The 18,389-nt window shown below is 31.3% G+C and overlaps 3 protein-coding genes across 3 annotated transcripts; all 3 read right to left on the reverse strand.

Annotated features, from left to right (window-relative positions):
- Positions 1–244: 244 nt before the first annotated feature.
- Positions 245–4,994, reverse strand: LOC110612961 (ATPase GET3B). Its single transcript, XM_021753836.1, has 11 exons — positions 4,595–4,994; positions 3,801–4,012; positions 3,575–3,637; positions 3,355–3,465; positions 2,929–3,003; positions 2,769–2,837; positions 2,623–2,688; positions 2,213–2,287; positions 2,026–2,136; positions 1,368–1,502; positions 245–783 (listed from the first exon to the last, which is right to left on the reverse strand). The coding sequence occupies exons 1-11, from the start codon at positions 4,722–4,724 to the stop codon at positions 646–648; spliced, it is 1,185 nt and encodes a 394-aa protein (XP_021609528.1). The 5' UTR covers positions 4,725–4,994; the 3' UTR covers positions 245–645.
- An 895-nt stretch (positions 4,995–5,889) lies between these two features.
- LOC110613298 lies at positions 5,890–12,034 on the reverse strand. Its single transcript, XM_043955812.1, has 2 exons — positions 10,195–12,034; positions 5,890–6,033 (listed from the first exon to the last, which is right to left on the reverse strand). The coding sequence occupies exon 1, from the start codon at positions 11,369–11,371 to the stop codon at positions 10,238–10,240; it is 1,134 nt and encodes a 377-aa protein (XP_043811747.1). The 5' UTR covers positions 11,372–12,034; the 3' UTR covers positions 5,890–6,033; positions 10,195–10,237.
- A 1,319-nt stretch (positions 12,035–13,353) lies between these two features.
- Positions 13,354–15,048, reverse strand: LOC110612980 (serine/threonine receptor-like kinase NFP). Its single transcript, XM_021753861.2, has one exon. It carries the CDS (start codon positions 14,874–14,876, stop codon positions 13,488–13,490), a length of 1,389 nt encoding a protein of 462 aa, XP_021609553.1. The 5' UTR covers positions 14,877–15,048; the 3' UTR covers positions 13,354–13,487.
- Between the last annotated feature and the right edge of the window lie 3,341 nt (positions 15,049–18,389).

Consider the following 18,389-nt stretch of genomic DNA (forward strand, 5'->3'; position numbering starts at 1 on the left):
ATGAGTGCGACTTTTCTATACTTTAAAATCAACTATATATATAAAAATTTATTAATATAAATAATCTATGAAATATACTTTCCACACATAATTTATTTTATGCAAATAAACAAAGCCTAAATTCTAAGCTAAGGCTTCATGTTCTTGTTAATCACAAAATATAAGATTGCTCCGGAAAAAAAAATGATACCCATGTATTCTCATGGAAGATTACCTTTTTCTTTTTTTTTTTTGAACAGTCTCATTGAAGATTATGCTCTCTCAGGGTCTCACATCTTTCATTGAAAAATTTAGAACATTGTTCAAATAACATCAAAAGAAAACAGTGCAGAAAATATGCTAAAAGCATAGAACATTGGACATGAATAATAAATTTCTCATCTTCCATTTGCATACTACAGCATCAATATCTCGATACCACTTTCTGGCTTGAGGAAATGTAAATTACATGTCCAAATAATCCCACTGTTTGGTTTCTGTCAACCTCTTATGGACCTGTATAGGCAGGGATCATTTCCCTAAAAATTAGAGATTGTATTCCTGAAATTCACTTAAAAGAGCATCATTCAGCAAATTACATAAATGGCGAAACGGTTTCAAAATTTCGGTTGATTAACTAAAGGTGCAGGTTCTGAGAAATAGATTTTATCTCCAAACCACATCACCCATAAACTTAAGAGCTGGGACACCTCTTATCTCTACATCAAATAGGGGTGCCTGGATTGATCTCAAACTGCTGAGCGCTGGATCATTCTGGATGATATCAAGTGCACGCATTTGATCCTACAATATTTAGAACAGAGCAGAAGCGGATGTAAAGCTTTAACAGAAAGGAATAAGGTTCCATCTGTTTCTAAGAACTTTTTTTTTTGAGATATGAGAAATGTCAAGCAAATGTGCTTCACGGACAGAATTGGTAGCTCATAATTAATAAATGCTCTACATTGCTTACATAGTTGAAAATAAGGATATCTAGGTTATATTTTCACCAAAAAGTTTCAAAACAAGGTAACTTACTAGGCCAGTTCAGCCAATATATCAAGACGTACAAAGATAATCCACTTGCTTTTGCAGTCAATGGACTTTCAGAAAAACTGCAAGTGATTTCTACGCAAACCTTCCCAAGGATTCATGCAATTTTGGATTTGATTGTTTCCCTATTTAGGTGTGAAAAAGCAAATAGAGAAATTTCTCAATTTAAATATCCAAAAGAACACGGCGATACCTAATCCCAACTTCAAACCAGTAATGGTTGAACAAAATTTACATGGACCACATTTTTGGAACAAAATCTAAAGCCAAGAGTAGAATTCAAGGTAATACTTCAAAAAAAAAATACGGAAGCTTTTATTGCAGATTGAATGTACCTTCCTTTTCATTGCACAGAACTTGCAATCTGATGTGGATGGAGGTAGCACCTGATTGACAATAAGCCTCCTAACTGGAACACTTTCCTTTCTCAAGGATGCGTGCAGCCTTGATGACTCATTTACTGCCATAACCTTAAATGGTCAAAAAACAAAATGGACAGTAGGTGATTAATTAAATTAATGTTAAAGCAAATACTTCAAAGCCATTTCTCTCTCAAAGCTGCTCTGTGACAGTCAAACATTATTATGGATAAATATTATGACATATTTGTTTCATAAAGAGCACATTTATTGATATGAAGGAAAACCATGCAAAACAGTAAAATGCACTCCCAATTCATAACTTAATTCAGCTGTAAATATCAAGGCAATACTTCTATGAACGGCAAGTGGATGGTGGCAATAGAGTGGTCCATGTGTTAGTGTAGATGGGTGCGATGGGAGAATAATTTTTGCCAAATTGTGTATATATTACATGCCTAGGAGAGGTATGGCTCTATGTCCATGGAAATAAACAAATTACGCTAGAATTAACAAAAATTAAATGGATTGAATAAAATTGCAAATTCAACAAACCTTTGTGCTTTTAGGTCATTTGCTCTTTATATTACCTAAGAAATCCGTCCATAAAAGAAAAGATGATCTGAGGGCATACCGTTGGAATTGTCACTATAATAAATTCAGTGGTGTCTGAGTCTTGGAAAAGGTGTCGCACTCTAGCCATCTTCTCTCTTAATTCTCCAAGCTTGTCCTCCAGCTTTTCAGACTACAAGTTTAAAAACAAAATGCTTGGATCTTAAATAAGGCAAGAAACACACCAAAACAACAACATTCATACTTACAATATCTTGCCCTGCCTCTTTTTTTCCAAATAGAGACTTGAGAGCTGAACTTGCGGAAGCTAATTTCCTCTTCAGCTGGATTTAATAAATCAACGGATATCACTATTTCAACAAATTTTAAAATGGAAACATGGCAAGGAAAGAAAAATTACGTACAATTACACAAACAAGTTCAACAACTAGCTTTTCTATGATGATAGTGTTCAAAATATACCAGTGTACTTCAGCTAGGAAAACAATTAGAAAAACCATACAGTAAAACATTCAAACAGGGTTATAGGACATAAAAAAAACTTTCAGACATTTTAGAATGTTCCTAAATATAAAATTCAGTAATATTTCACTTGAGTGACTTTTTAGAAAACAATGCCCAAAACAATTCCCCTTCAAAGCTGGGTTTGGACTCATACCTTCATCATTTTGCCGATAGACGAATCCAAGAAGTCAGGCAGGGAGAGAAGCCGAAGTGTATGACCCTACAAACCAACACACAGATAAACAGATATGCAAAGATGAAAGGTAAAGTAATCTCTAAAGTCCCAAAACAATGACTAACCGTAGGTGCAGTATCAAAGACTATTCGAGTAAATGTAGTATATTCTTGGGTTTCAACAAATTCCATAACCTAAAAAGCACTGGTGCAGTTAGAATGACTGCTACAAAGTCTCAGGAGAAAGATTTAGCAAATAGTTGAGGGAGACAGAGACTTCACATGCCTTCGAAATTGCAATAGCTTCATCCAGACCAGGCGGTGGAGTGTCCAACAACTCTCCTAATTTTAATTCCTCTAACTACAATAAATTCACAAGATAAGCCATAAATATATCAAACTTGGTCAAAAATTAAGCAATAAGTTTTTCTAGTAGATTTTATAGAGATACAAGACAGTAGCACTCGGACTCAAACGCAGTCATGGCAAAGTTCTAAATCTTTTGGGATGCAACAATAAATGGAGATTTTATTATGCATATATTTACAAAACAAAATATGTATCCATAATCTTTTGGGCTGCAAAAGTGGAGATTTTACATCTTGCTGCATGTCCATAGAAATAAATAGAGTGACTGATGAGAGGACTGATACTACCAAAAATTGCATGGAAATATTTTGCCAATCGCAACAAATTCTAAAGACAAGCTAACCTGGTTAGAAAGCGTGCCAAGGCCCATGCCATCCATTAAATTTTTGACACCACTATCACCACTCTTTTGATTTTTACTGCGAAATTCTTCTCTAGCTTTCTCAGGGCTTATCTGCGACAATGCTAAATTTAAACATATATATCATACAAAATGGAGATGAAGCAACGGTCCATTATGAAGTAACATCATTATTGACAAATGATGTCATTTGAACAAATACCTCGAGAGCAAATAGTGGAGAATCCACTCCTTCAACAGGAACAAGTGCACCCCCCGTCAAATCCTGGAGATAATAAACCAAACTCAATGTATTTTAGGAATTTAACTAATCATGAAGTAGTTTGGAATTAACTAAAATGTAAAAAAAGAAAGGAGCAGGGGGTTGTGGGTGGGAGGGGGGGGGGGGGGGGGAATTTAACTCAACACATAAAAAGAGGAACTAATACCTGGGCAAATGAATCACTTAAGGAGTGAGCAGGATCAGTTGAGACCACTATTGTAGGGTGACCATGGTTAGCAAATTTTACAGCAAGGGATGCAGCACAGCTTGTTTTTCCTACACCTCCTTTTCCGCCTAACATGTAGTACTTTCGCTGGATGCCAGCAACCATCTCGTCAAACGCCACAACATCATCAGCACGAGTCACTGCTGATCTCACTACAGGAAGAAATATGCATCTGAAGTTCTCAACTAAATTTAGTTGCAAGAGCTTACACGTAAGAACGCCATATCATTCTAGATTTCTAGAGTTTCCTTCTAACTACAGTAGCCGCAAAAGATCCTTATATGGAAGCTGAAAAAAAAAAAAAAAAATTGTGCATTCCCGCCCTTGGCAATTCATTACAAGTTAAGGACTAAAACAACTCCTTTACATTCATTTGATTTCTTTAGCTCTATTGTTCTTGTCACGATAAGAATTCAATATACCTGACTAAACCAGTGAGCAATGGAGCATCGACAAGTACGTTTAACAATATAACACCAAACCTAATGGATTATTATTTGCTATTGGTAATCACATCCAAACTAAACACTTCGATCTGTGTTACTGAGCTTCTCAAATATCACAACATATCAAATATTAACAACACTACATAATGTGCAATCCATTTTCCCTTTTGGCCAGTTCTTAACACAGAAATCCGATTCTCATTCCACAAAAAAAAAAAAAGGAAACCACAAGGTAGATTGCACTATAGGCGCATATTCCATTTGAAAAAGCCAAGAGAAAATTATTACCTTGGAAGGGAGCTTTAAGGGGTTTTGTCTGGATTGGAGATGAGATAGAAGTGAGAATTCTATTGCTTCTGCAAAGGAGATTAAAAGTTTGGGTTTTGGACGCACGATTGAATAAAGCTGCCATGGCCATGGAATTAGTCTGTCGCCGGAATTCTGAACTGAAACACACTGAATATGAGAAGAGAGAAATACTACACCCAAGTATTTTCCGATTCTGGGAAGAAAAAGAAATGAATAACCAGAAAATCTTCTTTTCTTTGATACCGGAAGGCAGAAGTGGACTGTGCCTGTGAATAAATTGTTTTGGATTTGCTAACTTTGCGGTGTTTGGGTTCAGAGAAAAGGAAATGGCTTAGGAAGCAGTGCAGGGGTGGCCAAGGGTTTTGACCAGGGTTTTAGAAAATTGTTAGTCGTTTTCTCGAAAAGTTAACATTTAGTTCCCGTCTTATGTGAAAATTAATTAATTAGTTTTTAATTTAAAAATATATTAAAATATATTAATAATTTTAAAAAATTTTATTAAAAAATATATGCTGTTATTTTTATACTAAAAGGTGATTCAAAAATTTTTTTCTTTTAAAATTACTTTTAATACTAAAAGATGGAGATATTTTTTATTTTTTTATTAGTTAAAATTAAAAAAGAGATTTTTTAATAAATTTTTTAAAACTATTGAAATATTTAAATATATTTTTAAAATTTAAAAATAATTAATTAATTTTTTATGCAAAAGAGTTTAAATAGTAATTTTTTTAAAAAGAAAAATCTATAATCAAATTTTTTATGTAATTTATATTTTTCCCTTCTAACTTAAGAAATTAGGATCCTAAAGGGACTTAAATATTTCTTTTCAAAGTTTTCATTAGCTTCTAAATTAAAATATTTTCTTTTATTAGTTTTTGTAATTAAGAAGGTTCTGGAGAAGTAACATGTACCTTGTTTTCTATTTTTAATAAAATTATAACAAAAATTTCTTAAAGAAATTATTTTCCATTAGCTAATTTCAAAGATAAAATTTATATTCCAATTCAGTTCACATTAGGTATTTTCTGTATTGGAAATTCTTCCAAAAAAACCTTATATTAAAAAATAAAACTAAATAGTTTTGGAGCAGTAATAACTATATATTAAATTTTTGGTTTAATTAATGATTTTCAATTTTATAATGTTGAAATTATGCAAATGTAGGCTCTCTCCTTCAATTTCAACAAAGTTAAATAAATAAAAAAATCAACACATAACTAAAAAATTAATTAAAAAAAGTATATACTATAAAAATATTAATTATTTTCCTGAGCATGAACAAATAAGAAATAAAAAAAATTTTGTCTAAAAAAGGTCCATATGCATCCAACACATCAATATAAAAATCATAAATATCTATATATTTATATCTTAAATCCATATAGCTCAGTTTAAACTAAAACTTCCCGATAGACCTGAAATTCAGCTGTTCCAGTTCTTGCTTGAGTCTCATTTATATCATCCTGGTCTCATTCCTTTGAAAGTAACCAAACTTTGTCTGAATATACGTGCTAATCTTTTTGATACATAACACACAATCTCTTCATCTGCAATGTTATAAGCTAGATAGTTGCTTCCCCTAAACCAAACCACCCCATCAATGGCTCTATAAGGCTCAAGATCTTCCATAACCATACATGGTTCTTTCTTTAAGAATTTCAATGGAATCACAGTCTTCTTTTCAGCCCATTTTCCCTTCTTGTAGTTTTTCAACACCAACACTTGTAGCTCATTGTTTGATATCTCAGCTAGAGCCAACTGATCTTCCCATCTCAACACACAGGCTTTGGAGTTATCTGGGAAGCAGCTTCTTGCCAAATCACAGCTTGTGAAACTCTCATTCTCCATCTCAAAAGACACTACCTCATAGTTCTCTGATCCATCCTTGCTTGTTCTAACAAAATAAGCAATCCCTTGTATCCCCATTGACCAAAGTATGTCGTTTTCTCTGTTAAAATTTTTGAAAAAATTGGTGTCAAGAGCTCTCCATGAGGGCTTCTCAACTCTGCCAAGTGTGAGAATCTCAAATCCTCCATGTTGATTGGTTTCGTTTTTACAGCTATATGCAGAAATCACTTTGTAGTAACCATGGTGAACAAAAGAAGGGATCAAGGGGATCAAGATTTCACTCTTGTGGGGTGGAGTAGGCAAATCAAATACTCTATGCAGTGCTAAGTTCCTGATTCTGAACTTGTTAAAGTCTCTGTTTCCTTCCATTATCAATCCATCAAAGGTGTAAATCCGTTGAAATGTTTCCCCATTTTCTCGATATGGTTCTCGATTATGAATATTATACTCCCTGTTTCGTACCATATTCTTTACAATGAAGTTGCGTTCTTGCATTAATTCAAACCACTCTTTGCATACTGTCTGGCACTTTGTCAAACACCTTACAGGCAACCAGCTCAAGATTTCTGATATGATTTCAGTTGGAAGAAGTGGTTGATTTCTACTGGGAATCTTACTTTTCTTCCTTCCCTTCCTTGGAGTTGCTTTGGATATTGATTTCTTGCTGGGAGTTGAATTCTTGGTGATTTTCTTGCTTCGAGTGACCATCTGTTTCTTGCTTCTAGTGATCATGTGATGCCCCATGATTGATATTCCAGAAGCTGCTTAGCACAATTCATCAACATATGTGAAATTTGATTATTTTCTACCATTCCTTACAAATAAACACACCCAATATCCAGCCTTCACACAAAACAAAAAATTCTTATTCAAACTTGATTAACAATTTAGGTAAACCTAGAACTAAAGCATGGCTTAATTAACGAGAAAGTAAAACAAAGAACAGAAATTAACAAATGTAGTATACAGAAAATTATTTAAAATAACATAATAATTAATGTTCGATGATGATATGTATGAGAAAAAAAATTCTAATCTTGATTAATTAGGTAAATTGAAAAAATATAATAAATTTCAAAAAGTAAAAAATTAAAAGTGAAAGAAAACATACCTTGAAAACTCGAAGTTGGAGATCCAATTCCAAATAAAAAAAATTATATGTATTTATAAAGATGGTTTTACTCTTCTAATTTGATTATGAAAGGTTTTAACTGATTGAATTAGGATTGTTGACTGGTTTCCTAATTTAATTTCATTATTGATTTACGTTTGTTCATTTTAAAATCTGGTGTTATTTAGTTTAAATGTGTTATTTTTTGAAAAGTTATTTTTTAATAAAATTTGAAATAAATAAATTATTACAGTAAAAAACTTTAACTTTTTAAAAAGTTAAAAAAAAATATTAACAACCAAAAATAAATTTCACACTTTTGAGAACTTTAAGTTTTCTATCTAAATTATTTCAAACCAAACAAGACATCAGTATTAACTTAAATTAGATTTAGTTTACTAACAAGTCTAATCATTGGTAAATTGAATTGCATATAGAATCTAATTAAATTTTAAATTTTAAATTATATCAAACTAAATAATAAAATTTAATGATATGAGATTCAGAAAAATAGAATTTTACAAGGTTTTGTGAACTTAAAAAAACTTAGTCCTAGAAGAGCGTATTTCCTCCCTTTTATCCTCTTTCTTCCCCTTCACGCGAGATGGCCTCCCCGCCACAGGACCATCTACCCCTGGTATAGATCTGTATATAGGGGTGACCTCAGGACCATCCCTGTGTTAGATAAGTATTTAATTCCTTTCGGCGAGTGCGTGGACAGGGCTGTGAAATGACTGAACTCGCAGTCTTTTTTTTTGTGGCCGGGTTTAAGGAAAAAGGACCGAAACCTAGGAAAGGGCTGGTTTTGGGGCTAAGATGGGCTGAACCGGTCTGATTGAGTGACTTAAGTGGGAGTCCGGTTTAGAAGAATGAACGGATTAGGCCTGACTTATTCGGGGGCTTAAGAGCCTCCTGATTGTGGACTGCTACTATCGGCCCGGTCTTATAATGGGAAATCCAGCGGTTATCAAAATTTATTTTAGATTAATTTTATTTTATATTTCATTAAATCTTACAAAATTCTAATTCATAGAATTGCTAAGAGTGAATCTTGCCATAATCTATTTCCATCTAATGAATTAACAAATTTAAAAGCTAATTGAAAATTTTGCATATTTGTTCTTTGAATTTTTGCAATTGGGATTTGGATCTCAGTTGTTCATTATAGTTATTATAACCGTAGAAAGCGGAGGGCTTTGAGGAAGATGAAGAATTTATGTTGAGTATATATTTATATGCTTATACTAATTAGATTTAATTTATTAAATGCTCAAATTAATATTATAATTTATTTAATTTTTAAATTTATAAAAATCATAATAATTATATATAAATTAGTTAAATTATTAATAATTTATTAAAGAAAAGAGTAAAAATAAATCACACATATTATTGATTATATTTTAAATTTTTATAAATTGATAAAATCAGATAAATATAATTTTATTATTTTATATAAAATTTGAAGTTCAATGAATAATATTTAGAGTATAGTTAGTAATAAATTAAATTATTTTTTAATTCTTTTATAAAACATCTATAATATAATTAATTTGTGTTTGATTTTTACAAATTTAAATATTTAATAAATTATAATTATAATTTATATATTTAATAGACTAATATAAAATAATACAAGAGTAAAAATATATATCTATCTGATAAAAAATTAATTTAAAAAAAACATCTCCTCTTTAAATAGAATCACATCTACCTTTACAATTCAATTTCCAAGGTACATATCCCATTAGATTTGGAAAGAAATATTATTTTATACAAATTTAGTTTGGGACTTAAATAAAAATTAATTAGTTAATCTTAATTTTTAAAATATATTACAATATACCAATAATTTTAAAAAATCTATAATTAAAATTTTGATGTAATTTATATTTTTTCCTTGTAACTTCAGAAATTAGGATCGTAAAGGGATTTAAATATTTTTTTCAAAAGTTTTCATTAGCTTCTAAATTAAAATGTTTTCTTTTATTAGTTTTTGTAATTAAGATGGTTCTGGAGAAGAAATTTGTACCTTTTTTTCTATTTTTAATAAAATTATAACAAAAATTTCTTTAAAAAATTCTTTTCCCTTAGCTAATTTCAAAGATGAAACTTATATTCTAATTCAGTTCACAATAGCTGTTTTCTGTATTGGAAATTCTTCCGAAAAAAAAAAACTTATATTCAAAGATAAAACTAAATAGTTTTGAAACCCTAATTAACTGTACATTAGAATCTTGTATTAATTAATGATTTTCTATTTCATAATGTTGAAATTATATAAATGTAGACTCTCTCGTTCTAATTTCAACAAATTTAAATAAATAAATAAATAAAGACAATTAAAAGAAATTAATTAAAAAATAATATACTATAAAAATATTAATTATTGTCCCGAGCATGAACAAATAAGAAATAAATAAAAAAAAAAAAAAACTTGTCTAAAGAAGTCTATATGCATCCAATACATCCATATAAAAATCATAAATATTTATATATTTATATTTTAAATCCATATAACTCAGTCTAAACTAAAATCTCCAGTCCTAACTCTCATAAAGAAGATGCCTGGAATATAAAAAAAAAAAAAAAAAAAAAAAAAAAAAAAAAAAAAGACCTGAAATTCAGCTGTTCCAGTTCTTGCTTGAGTCTCATTTATATCATCCTGGTCTCATTCCTTTGAAAGTAACTAAACTTTGTCTGAATATACGTGCTTGTCTTTTTGATACATGACACACAATCTCTTCATCTGCAATGTTATAAGCTAGATAGTTGCTTCCCCTAAACCAAACCACCCCATCAATGGCTCTATAAGGCTCAAGATCTTCCATAATCATATATGGTTCTTTCTTTAAGAATTTCAATGGAATCACAGTCTTCTTTTCAGCCCATTTTCCCTTCTTGTAGTCTTTCAACACCAACACTTGTAGCTCATTGTTTGATATCTCAGCTAGAGCCAATTGATCTTCCCATCTCAACACACAGGCTTTGGAGTTATCTGCGAAGCTGCTTCTTGCCAAATCACAGCTTGTGAAACTCTCATTCTCCATCTCAAAAGACACTACCTCATAGTTCTCTGATCCATCCTTGCTTGTTCTAACAAAATAAGCAATCCCTTGTATCCCCATTGACCAAAGTATGTCGTTTTCTCTGTTAAAATTTCTGAAAAAATTGGTGTCGAGAGCTTTCCATGAGGGCTTCTCAACTCTGCCAAGTGTGAGAATCTCAAATCCTCCATGTTGATTGGTTTCGTTTTTACAGCTATATGCAGAAATCACTTTGTAGTAACCATGATGAACAAGAGAAGGGATCAAGGGGATCAAGATTTCACTCTTGTGGGGTGGAGTAGGCAAATCAAATACTCTACGCAGTGCTAAGTTCCTGATTCTGAACTTGTTAAAGTCTCTGTTTCCTTCCATTATCAATCCATCAAAGGTGTAAATCAGTTTAAATGCTTCCCCATTTTCTCGATATGATTCTCGATTATGAATATTATACTCCCTGTTTCGTACCATATTCTTTACAATGAAGTTGCCTTCTTGCATCAATTCAAACCATTCTTTGCATACTCTCTGGCACTTTATCAAACACCTTACAGGCAACCAGCTCAAGATTTCTGATATGATATCAGTTGGAAGAAGTGGTTGATTTCTACTGGGAATCTTACTTTTCTTCCTTCCCTTCCTTGGAGTTGCTTTGGGTATTGATTTCTTGCTGGGAGTTGGATTCTTGGTGATTTTCTTGCTTCGAGTGACCATCTGTTTCTTGCTTCTAGTGATCATGTGATGCCCCATGATTGATATTCCAGAATCTGCTTAGCACACAATTCATTAACATATATGAAATTTGATTATTTTCAACCATTCCTTACAAATAAACACACCCAATATCCAGCCTTCACAAAGCAAATACTTCTTATTCAAACTCAATTCATGTTCATCCAAACGAAATTTTTTTTTCTTTTTCATGCAATTACTAATTTTATGGAAAACAGTATTATCAAATAAATCAAAACTATATAATTTTCTCTTGTGCAGAATTTTATTTTATTTTACTTTTTAAAAATTTTCAAAAAACAGATATTTTATTTTTATAATAATAAAGAAAGCAAAGAAAACACTTTCTTATGAATTCTAATAATTACAAAAAGAAAGAAGAACCAAAGGGACCATGCTCTTTGAGAAAAGGAATTTTACAACTTAGGTAAACCTAGAATAAGAAGTATGGCTTCATCAATGGTTTTTTCCTCTCTTCCTTACCGGGAGGGCAATCTTAGCAGGCCTAATTCTCTTCCTTGCTTTCTTGTCTCAACTGATAAAAAAGGAAAAAAGTCCCTAAGCTGCTTCAATTGCAAGTGATGATAGCTTGACTCTTGATTCAATTCGCACATAAGACAGAAAATTATTTAAAAAATGGATAACATACCTTGGAGACTTGAAAGTGAAAGATAACATACCTTGGAGACTTGAAGTTGGAGATCCAATTCTAAATAAAAAAGTTATATGTATTTATAAAGATTGGTTTTCCTCTTCTAATTAGAATATGAAAGGTTTTAACTGATTAAGTTACGATCGTTGATTGGTTTCTTAATTTAATTTCATTATTAATTTATTTTTGCTCATTTTAAAACCAAGAATTTTTTTAGTTCAGATATATTTTGTGAAAAATCACTTTCCAATAACAACTCAATTAAATTGGAGTAAATAAATTATTTTCTCTATTAAAAGAAATCAATAAAAAAATAAATAAATTTCACACTTTTAAGAATTTTAAATTTCCTATCTGAATTACTCTAACTAAATAAGACATTAGTATTAACATAAATTAGATTTAGTTTACAAACCAGTCTAATCATAGTAATATCGAATCTAATTAAATTTTAGATTTTAAATTATATCAAATTAAATAATAAAATTTATTTCAGATTAATTTTATTTGATATTTCATTAAATTTTACAAAATTTTAATTCATATTTATTATTTAAATTTTTATAATTGGAATTTAAATCTCAGTTGTTCATTATAGTTATTATGACCGTAGGAAGCGGAAGGGTTTGAGAAAAATAAAGAAATTACCTTGAGTATTTATATTCTTATACTAATTAGGATTCATTTATTAAATGCTTAAATTAATATTATAATTTATATAATTTTTAAATTTTAAAAAAAGAGATGAATAATAATTTTAAAATAATTTTAAAAAAAGAACACAATTATAGCACGACGAGAGTATGAGTTGTGATTGTTCAAGAATCTCTATTTTCTGGTGGGGATGGAAATTTAATGCTGCTACTTATTACAACCTTTTTGTCTTGGAAAAGTATGTGATGAAATCTCGTGGTTGGATGCCCCACTTGAGTATGCGAATTCAGGTAAATTTCAGCCGAAAAATAATGAATATCAACCTTTTAAATTTGACCCTTTGCAGCTGATCCCCACAGTTTTCAACTCTTCTCCTGCGTTTGAACTTTTGGGCTTCTTAGAGATTGATTCTGTGATCCCTTCACCCAACCCTTCTGATTTCTACTGGTTCAATTTCGGCCATGAATAACGTCATACTCTTAATTTACAATATGTTACATTATTATATAATTATTATTAAAATAAGTTAAATGAGTCGGCCAATTTAATTATTTTTAAAATAGTTAGAATTGACAACAATTTTTTATTCCACTCCTGTCCCCTCATTAGATTACTCATTCAAATTTGGTTCGAGTCTTATCTTCATTATATAATCCTAAAGCTTCTTTGAATAAAGCATCTTCAACTTCAACAATGAAAAATACACGGTCACTTCTGTCATCATCATTCATAAAAAATGGTCCAATAATTTCCATTTCCATTTAAAAAATAAATAATAAAAATAAAATAAAAAGAGCCGCCTTTTTTAAAATCTTTTTCTTTTCCAGCTCATCTAGGTGCGAATGAGACTGTTATCTGGTCGGAGACCGATCGCAAATTGTCGGACCAGGTTTTTGAAGCCAAATACGACTTGGAAATCTTCCCTGCCACATGTCCCATATCTGGCCGTTTAGATGGATCCACGTGTACGCATTGTACAGCTAGGCGCGTCAGTTTCTCCGCCACGTCCACCGGGAACGAGTCCTTCAATCTCCTATCCATCCACCGCCTCAACCTTCCTTCTCTTCCTCCATCATCGTCCCCACCATCGATCACCGCTCTCGCCGTCTCCACCAATGAAGTTCGTAAAAAATCTCCTCTTCCCTTATCGTACTTGTATCTCAATGGTTCCTCGCCGGACAATAATTCCAGTATCAACACACCGAAAGCGAACACGTCGGATTCCTGCGTTGCTATTCCGCTGGCTTGAAATTCCGGTGACATGTAGCCTCTTACACCTTCAAATTGCATAGCTCCACTATTAGATCTCTTCAATTCTTTCGATTTATCTTCTTTATCTTCATCTTCGTCACTCGCTTCAGTGATTTCGCTCTTCCCTTTCGAAATTGAGCTCTTCTTTCTTTGGTTCTTATTCTCTTGCACTTCTCCACACAATTGTGCTGTACCAAAATGACAAATTTTAGCATTAAAATGCGGCTCCGTAACGATAACACTGCTGCTCTTGATGTGCTTATGTACTAGGGTTAAGTTCAAGCCTGTTTTATTGTGGATATAATCGAGTCCATGAGCCAGGTCGGCGGCGACCTGCATTCGAGAAGTCCACGAGGAAAGAACCGTGAAATCCGGATTTCTCTTGTTCCGTAGACAATCAGCGAGATTGGCACCGGTGATGAACTCGTAAACGAGGTAGATATGGTCTCCTGATATTGAAATCCCCAATAGTTTGATTACGCTCGTGTGGTGGCTCCGGCAGATAACTCCCAGATATTCACTCAGCTGTGACATTTCCATTTTCCGGCGGAACTTTCGCTGGAAGATGATCGTCTCCCTGTCCCTTAGAGTACACCGCCAGCAGGCAGTGGAAGAAGTGGAGTAGCGTTTGGCGAGGAAGTTGTTGGTGGCGGAGCGAATCTCAGAGATGTCGTAGATTGTAGGACTTTGAGAGATGGATTGGCGGAGGCCGGAGAGGGAGGTGGTGGAGACGGTGGACGACGAAGTAGTAGTGTAAAACGCACTTGATGTATTAGAGGTTGAGGGTAGAGAGGGAGCAGAGGCGGCGGAGGAAGTAGACGAGCCGGTGAAGGTTGGCAATCTCTGCGTGGAAGGAGTTCGTGGAGATTGAGATGAGCGAGTCCGGGAAGCCTGAGTTGGACGAGTTCGAGAGGAGCGGACTGAGTTGGGATCTGACACGTCGACCGCCATTTTGGTTTTGCACATGTGCGGGCCTGGAGAAGAAATTTAAACGAAAAAGCGACCGAGAAGAAAGAAACTCGAGCGACAGGGGAAGCAGTATTTAAGATCTAACCCAAAAGCGAGTAATTGACGCGACGGACTCATCTGAAAAACCGGAAAGTAAACAGGAGGCTGCTTGGTCGTGCTATAATGCGCATGTTAGAATGGCTCACGTTAGCTTTCTTTCCCCTGATTAGCTGGCCTAGTTCTCTTATTGGAATCTCTCAAAACGACATGCAGTGCTGTCGTGTTGATGGTTTGTCGGTCTTCAAATCGGGGAGAAAAAAATATAATAAGTAGAAAAATACTTATTATAAATTTTATTACAAATTATGTCGGAATCTATGTAAATCTAGTATGGGTAGATTTTTGATATTTTTTTATTTGATTTGAATTAAAATTCAACTCAAAATATGTTCAATTTTAGAAAAGATTTTAAAATTATTAATATCAAAATTTCAGTAATGCATGCATATAAGCATATGCAAAGATTAACAATTAAAAGATTTGGGGCTTGTGGTCCATATTTTATGAATAAGAATCAAATGTGTTGGTGAGAGTCAGAAACTGCAGACGGAGAAAGGTATTTTATTAGCTTACTCTTTAAAAAAATCCTTAAAAATATTTAATTATTACAAATTTATTATTTTATACACTTACTCTTTCAAATGCATCAATGTGATTTGCATAGACGAGCATTGGTAAGTCCTAGTATTTTGTCTTAAATCATGTGGATTCCAGATTTTGACTGCTACAACAATTTCTCTAGGGAGCATGCTACTTGCCATTATAAGTTTTACTTGGGGTTTAATTTAGAATTGAAATCAAATTGGTTCAATCTAAAATTAGAATTGGTCAAAACTATATTGATTAAAACCGAGTTTATGACTATTTCTTTGGGTTGCTGCTACTTCCTTGTAGGTACAATTCCATAATCAGTTTTACTTTTAATTTTGAGTAAGTCCAATCAAAGGAATCAGATAGGTTTATGGTCAATAGCTAATTTGGAATTGAAATCAAATTGGTTCCATCTAAAATTAGAATAGTTCAAATCTATATCAATTAAGATTGAAAAAAAAAAAAAATCAATTCAATTTAGCTTTATTTCCCTAACAGGATAAATGGACATCATATTTTCTTTTTTTATTTATTTTTTAAATTCTCTAATTCAATTGATCTAATAGAGCAGATCTATTAAAATAATAAAATATTTTTTTAAATTTGAAATATATTATATATTTTGATTTAAACTCATGATTATTAATTAAAAGAGCAGTAACTCTTACCATCTCATCTTAAGAAGGATATTCAACTACATGTACGGCTTATTAATGTGTTAATGTGTTTGGAGCATAGAGTTAACCTAATATCAAACGCTCTGGTAAAGCTGAAACAGGACAAAAGACTTGGGGCTAAATTCTGAGCAAATGGAGGAACTCTTGCAAGCAATTACAAATGTAGGTAAAATTCAGTGAATACAGACAACCTGTTTCTTATTCTTGGACCATAAAGAATACTATGATTATAGGCACCAACAATCAGCTTTTCCTGGATGCATGAAGAGTATTGGTCAACTTCTTTTCTTGTTTTTTTTTTTCTTTTTGGTCAAACACGAGGAAGGGAACACAACTAAGAGAGATGAACCAATGGACATTTAATACATGAGTTATACGGATTTTAAATCTTTATATATTGAACAGTTATATTTTATAAAATTTAATAATTAATATTTTATAAAAATTAAATTTATATACTTAATATTTTAATATTAATAATTTAATACATCAAATTTAATATAATTTATCAAAAATCTTTTACATTAAAATAAATAAAATTTATACACTTATGAATTTAATCTGATAATAAGTGTAAAAAAAATAAAACAAAATTCATATACTTACTGAGTGATAAAGTCTAGATAATATTTGCTTTAATGTGACCTAGTCTTGGTCAAACGCGTCTTTTAGCATCAAGTTAAGTGGCGAAAATTCTAGGAAGCTTCATGTTAGACAATCAATCTCATAAATAAAAAATCAAAAATACTATTTTATTAATAGAAAGTTTTAATAAATTTCTTAAAATATAAATACGAATTTATTATCCATCTAAATATTCAAATATTAAATTGTAAATCTCTGTGTAATATTTAATATCACTTCACCTTCAAATGCTTTCTCCTCTTGCAATGGCCAGCGTCAAACCCTGGATGACTTTCGACAGTCGACTTATTTGTATCAATGGAATGTCCGACAACGACCCAGATCTTGGCATGAACACATGCGGCGGAGGGTGACTGTCAGCCCTTTGGTTCTACTCCATGTAAAGGAGAATATTCCTATGCTCACCTCCGGTGACATCTATTACAAATGCCATTACTAACTTTGGAACAGTTTCAGTAAATATGGTGATGGAGGAGCTTAGTCGGAGTGCGACAGTCAACAACTCTATGCATGGGTGCGATGAGGAGCATGCAGATGAGCCACCTGTGAGAATAATATTGTTGATGGCGATGCTGATGGGTCTGATGATGTGTGGAAGAATTAGACAAGGACGTGGGCCATGGTCTAGATTATTATATGGGACAATAGAAATAATGATAATTATTTTAATTAGGTATTGATATTTTCTATAAATGCCAGTAAATCATATATTATTCTATGCTTGATTGTGATTGATATTAAAAATTAAAATTTCAAAAATATTTTAAAGTTAAGATTTATTAAACAATGTTTATTTAATACTATGTTTAAGAAAACTAAATTAAATATAGAGACTGCAATTCACATAATGAAATTATGATAATTTAGAAATAAATTTATATCAAAATATAAATTTTAATATTTTTTATTCCTTATATAATTTGGACTTAAATTTAAGTTATTAGCTCATTAAAATTCATAATTTTAATATATATATATATAAAAACTTATGATTGTCTAATAAAATTTCCTTCCAAACATTGTGTAAAAACACATATAAAAGGAAAAGAAAATTTTATCATTTAATCCTTAAATGTTATAATTATTAACGTGTCAATTTCTGTATTTTCATAAATTTATTAATACATTTTTATATTTTCTATTTATCAACGAAATATTCTTTTATGTTTTATTAAAAATAAATAAATAATTAAAAAGTAAATTATTAAAATTTAATTTTATTCAAAATAAATTTATTTATTTAATTTATAAATATTATTATTATTAACAAATTAATCTCTCTATTTTTTAAAATTAATTAAAATATTTTTTTTTTAAAAAAATAACGCTTTTTCCTCTTTAAAAAAAAGAAAACATATAATTTACTCTTTTTGTTATATTTTTAATAACAGAAATAAATAGAATTAAAAAAACTATTCAATTGATGAAAAAAAAACTTAATAATAATAATAATAATAAATTAAACAAAAAACCTCAAAAAACAAAAAGCTCTTGTCTGCAAGAAAAGCAGGGCCATCAGGATTAAGATAAAGCCCATCATCTAAAACAGCTATTTTGT

Source organism: Manihot esculenta, chromosome 4 (assembly GCF_001659605.2).
Source record: "Manihot esculenta cultivar AM560-2 chromosome 4, M.esculenta_v8, whole genome shotgun sequence".
In the NCBI taxonomy this organism is placed as follows: domain Eukaryota; kingdom Viridiplantae; phylum Streptophyta; class Magnoliopsida; order Malpighiales; family Euphorbiaceae; genus Manihot; species Manihot esculenta.

Coding starts and splice junctions, on each gene's coding strand:
- LOC110612980 (XM_021753861.2), bottom strand. CDS start 14,876: ATGTGCAAAACCAAAATGGCGGTCGACGTGTCAGATCCCAACTCAGTC.
- LOC110613298 (XM_043955812.1), bottom strand. CDS start 11,371: ATGGGGCATCACATGATCACTAGAAGCAAGAAACAGATGGTCACTCGA.
- LOC110612961 (XM_021753836.1), bottom strand. CDS start 4,724: ATGGCCATGGCAGCTTTATTCAATCGTGCGTCCAAAACCCAAACTTTT. Junction 3,638..3,800: donor TAAGTGATTCATTTGCCCAG/GTATTAGTTCCT, acceptor TATTATCTCCAG/GATTTGACGGGGGGTGCACT. Junction 1,503..2,025: donor TTATAGTGACAATTCCAACG/GTATGCCCTCAG, acceptor TGACCATTTAAG/GTTATGGCAGTAAATGAGTC.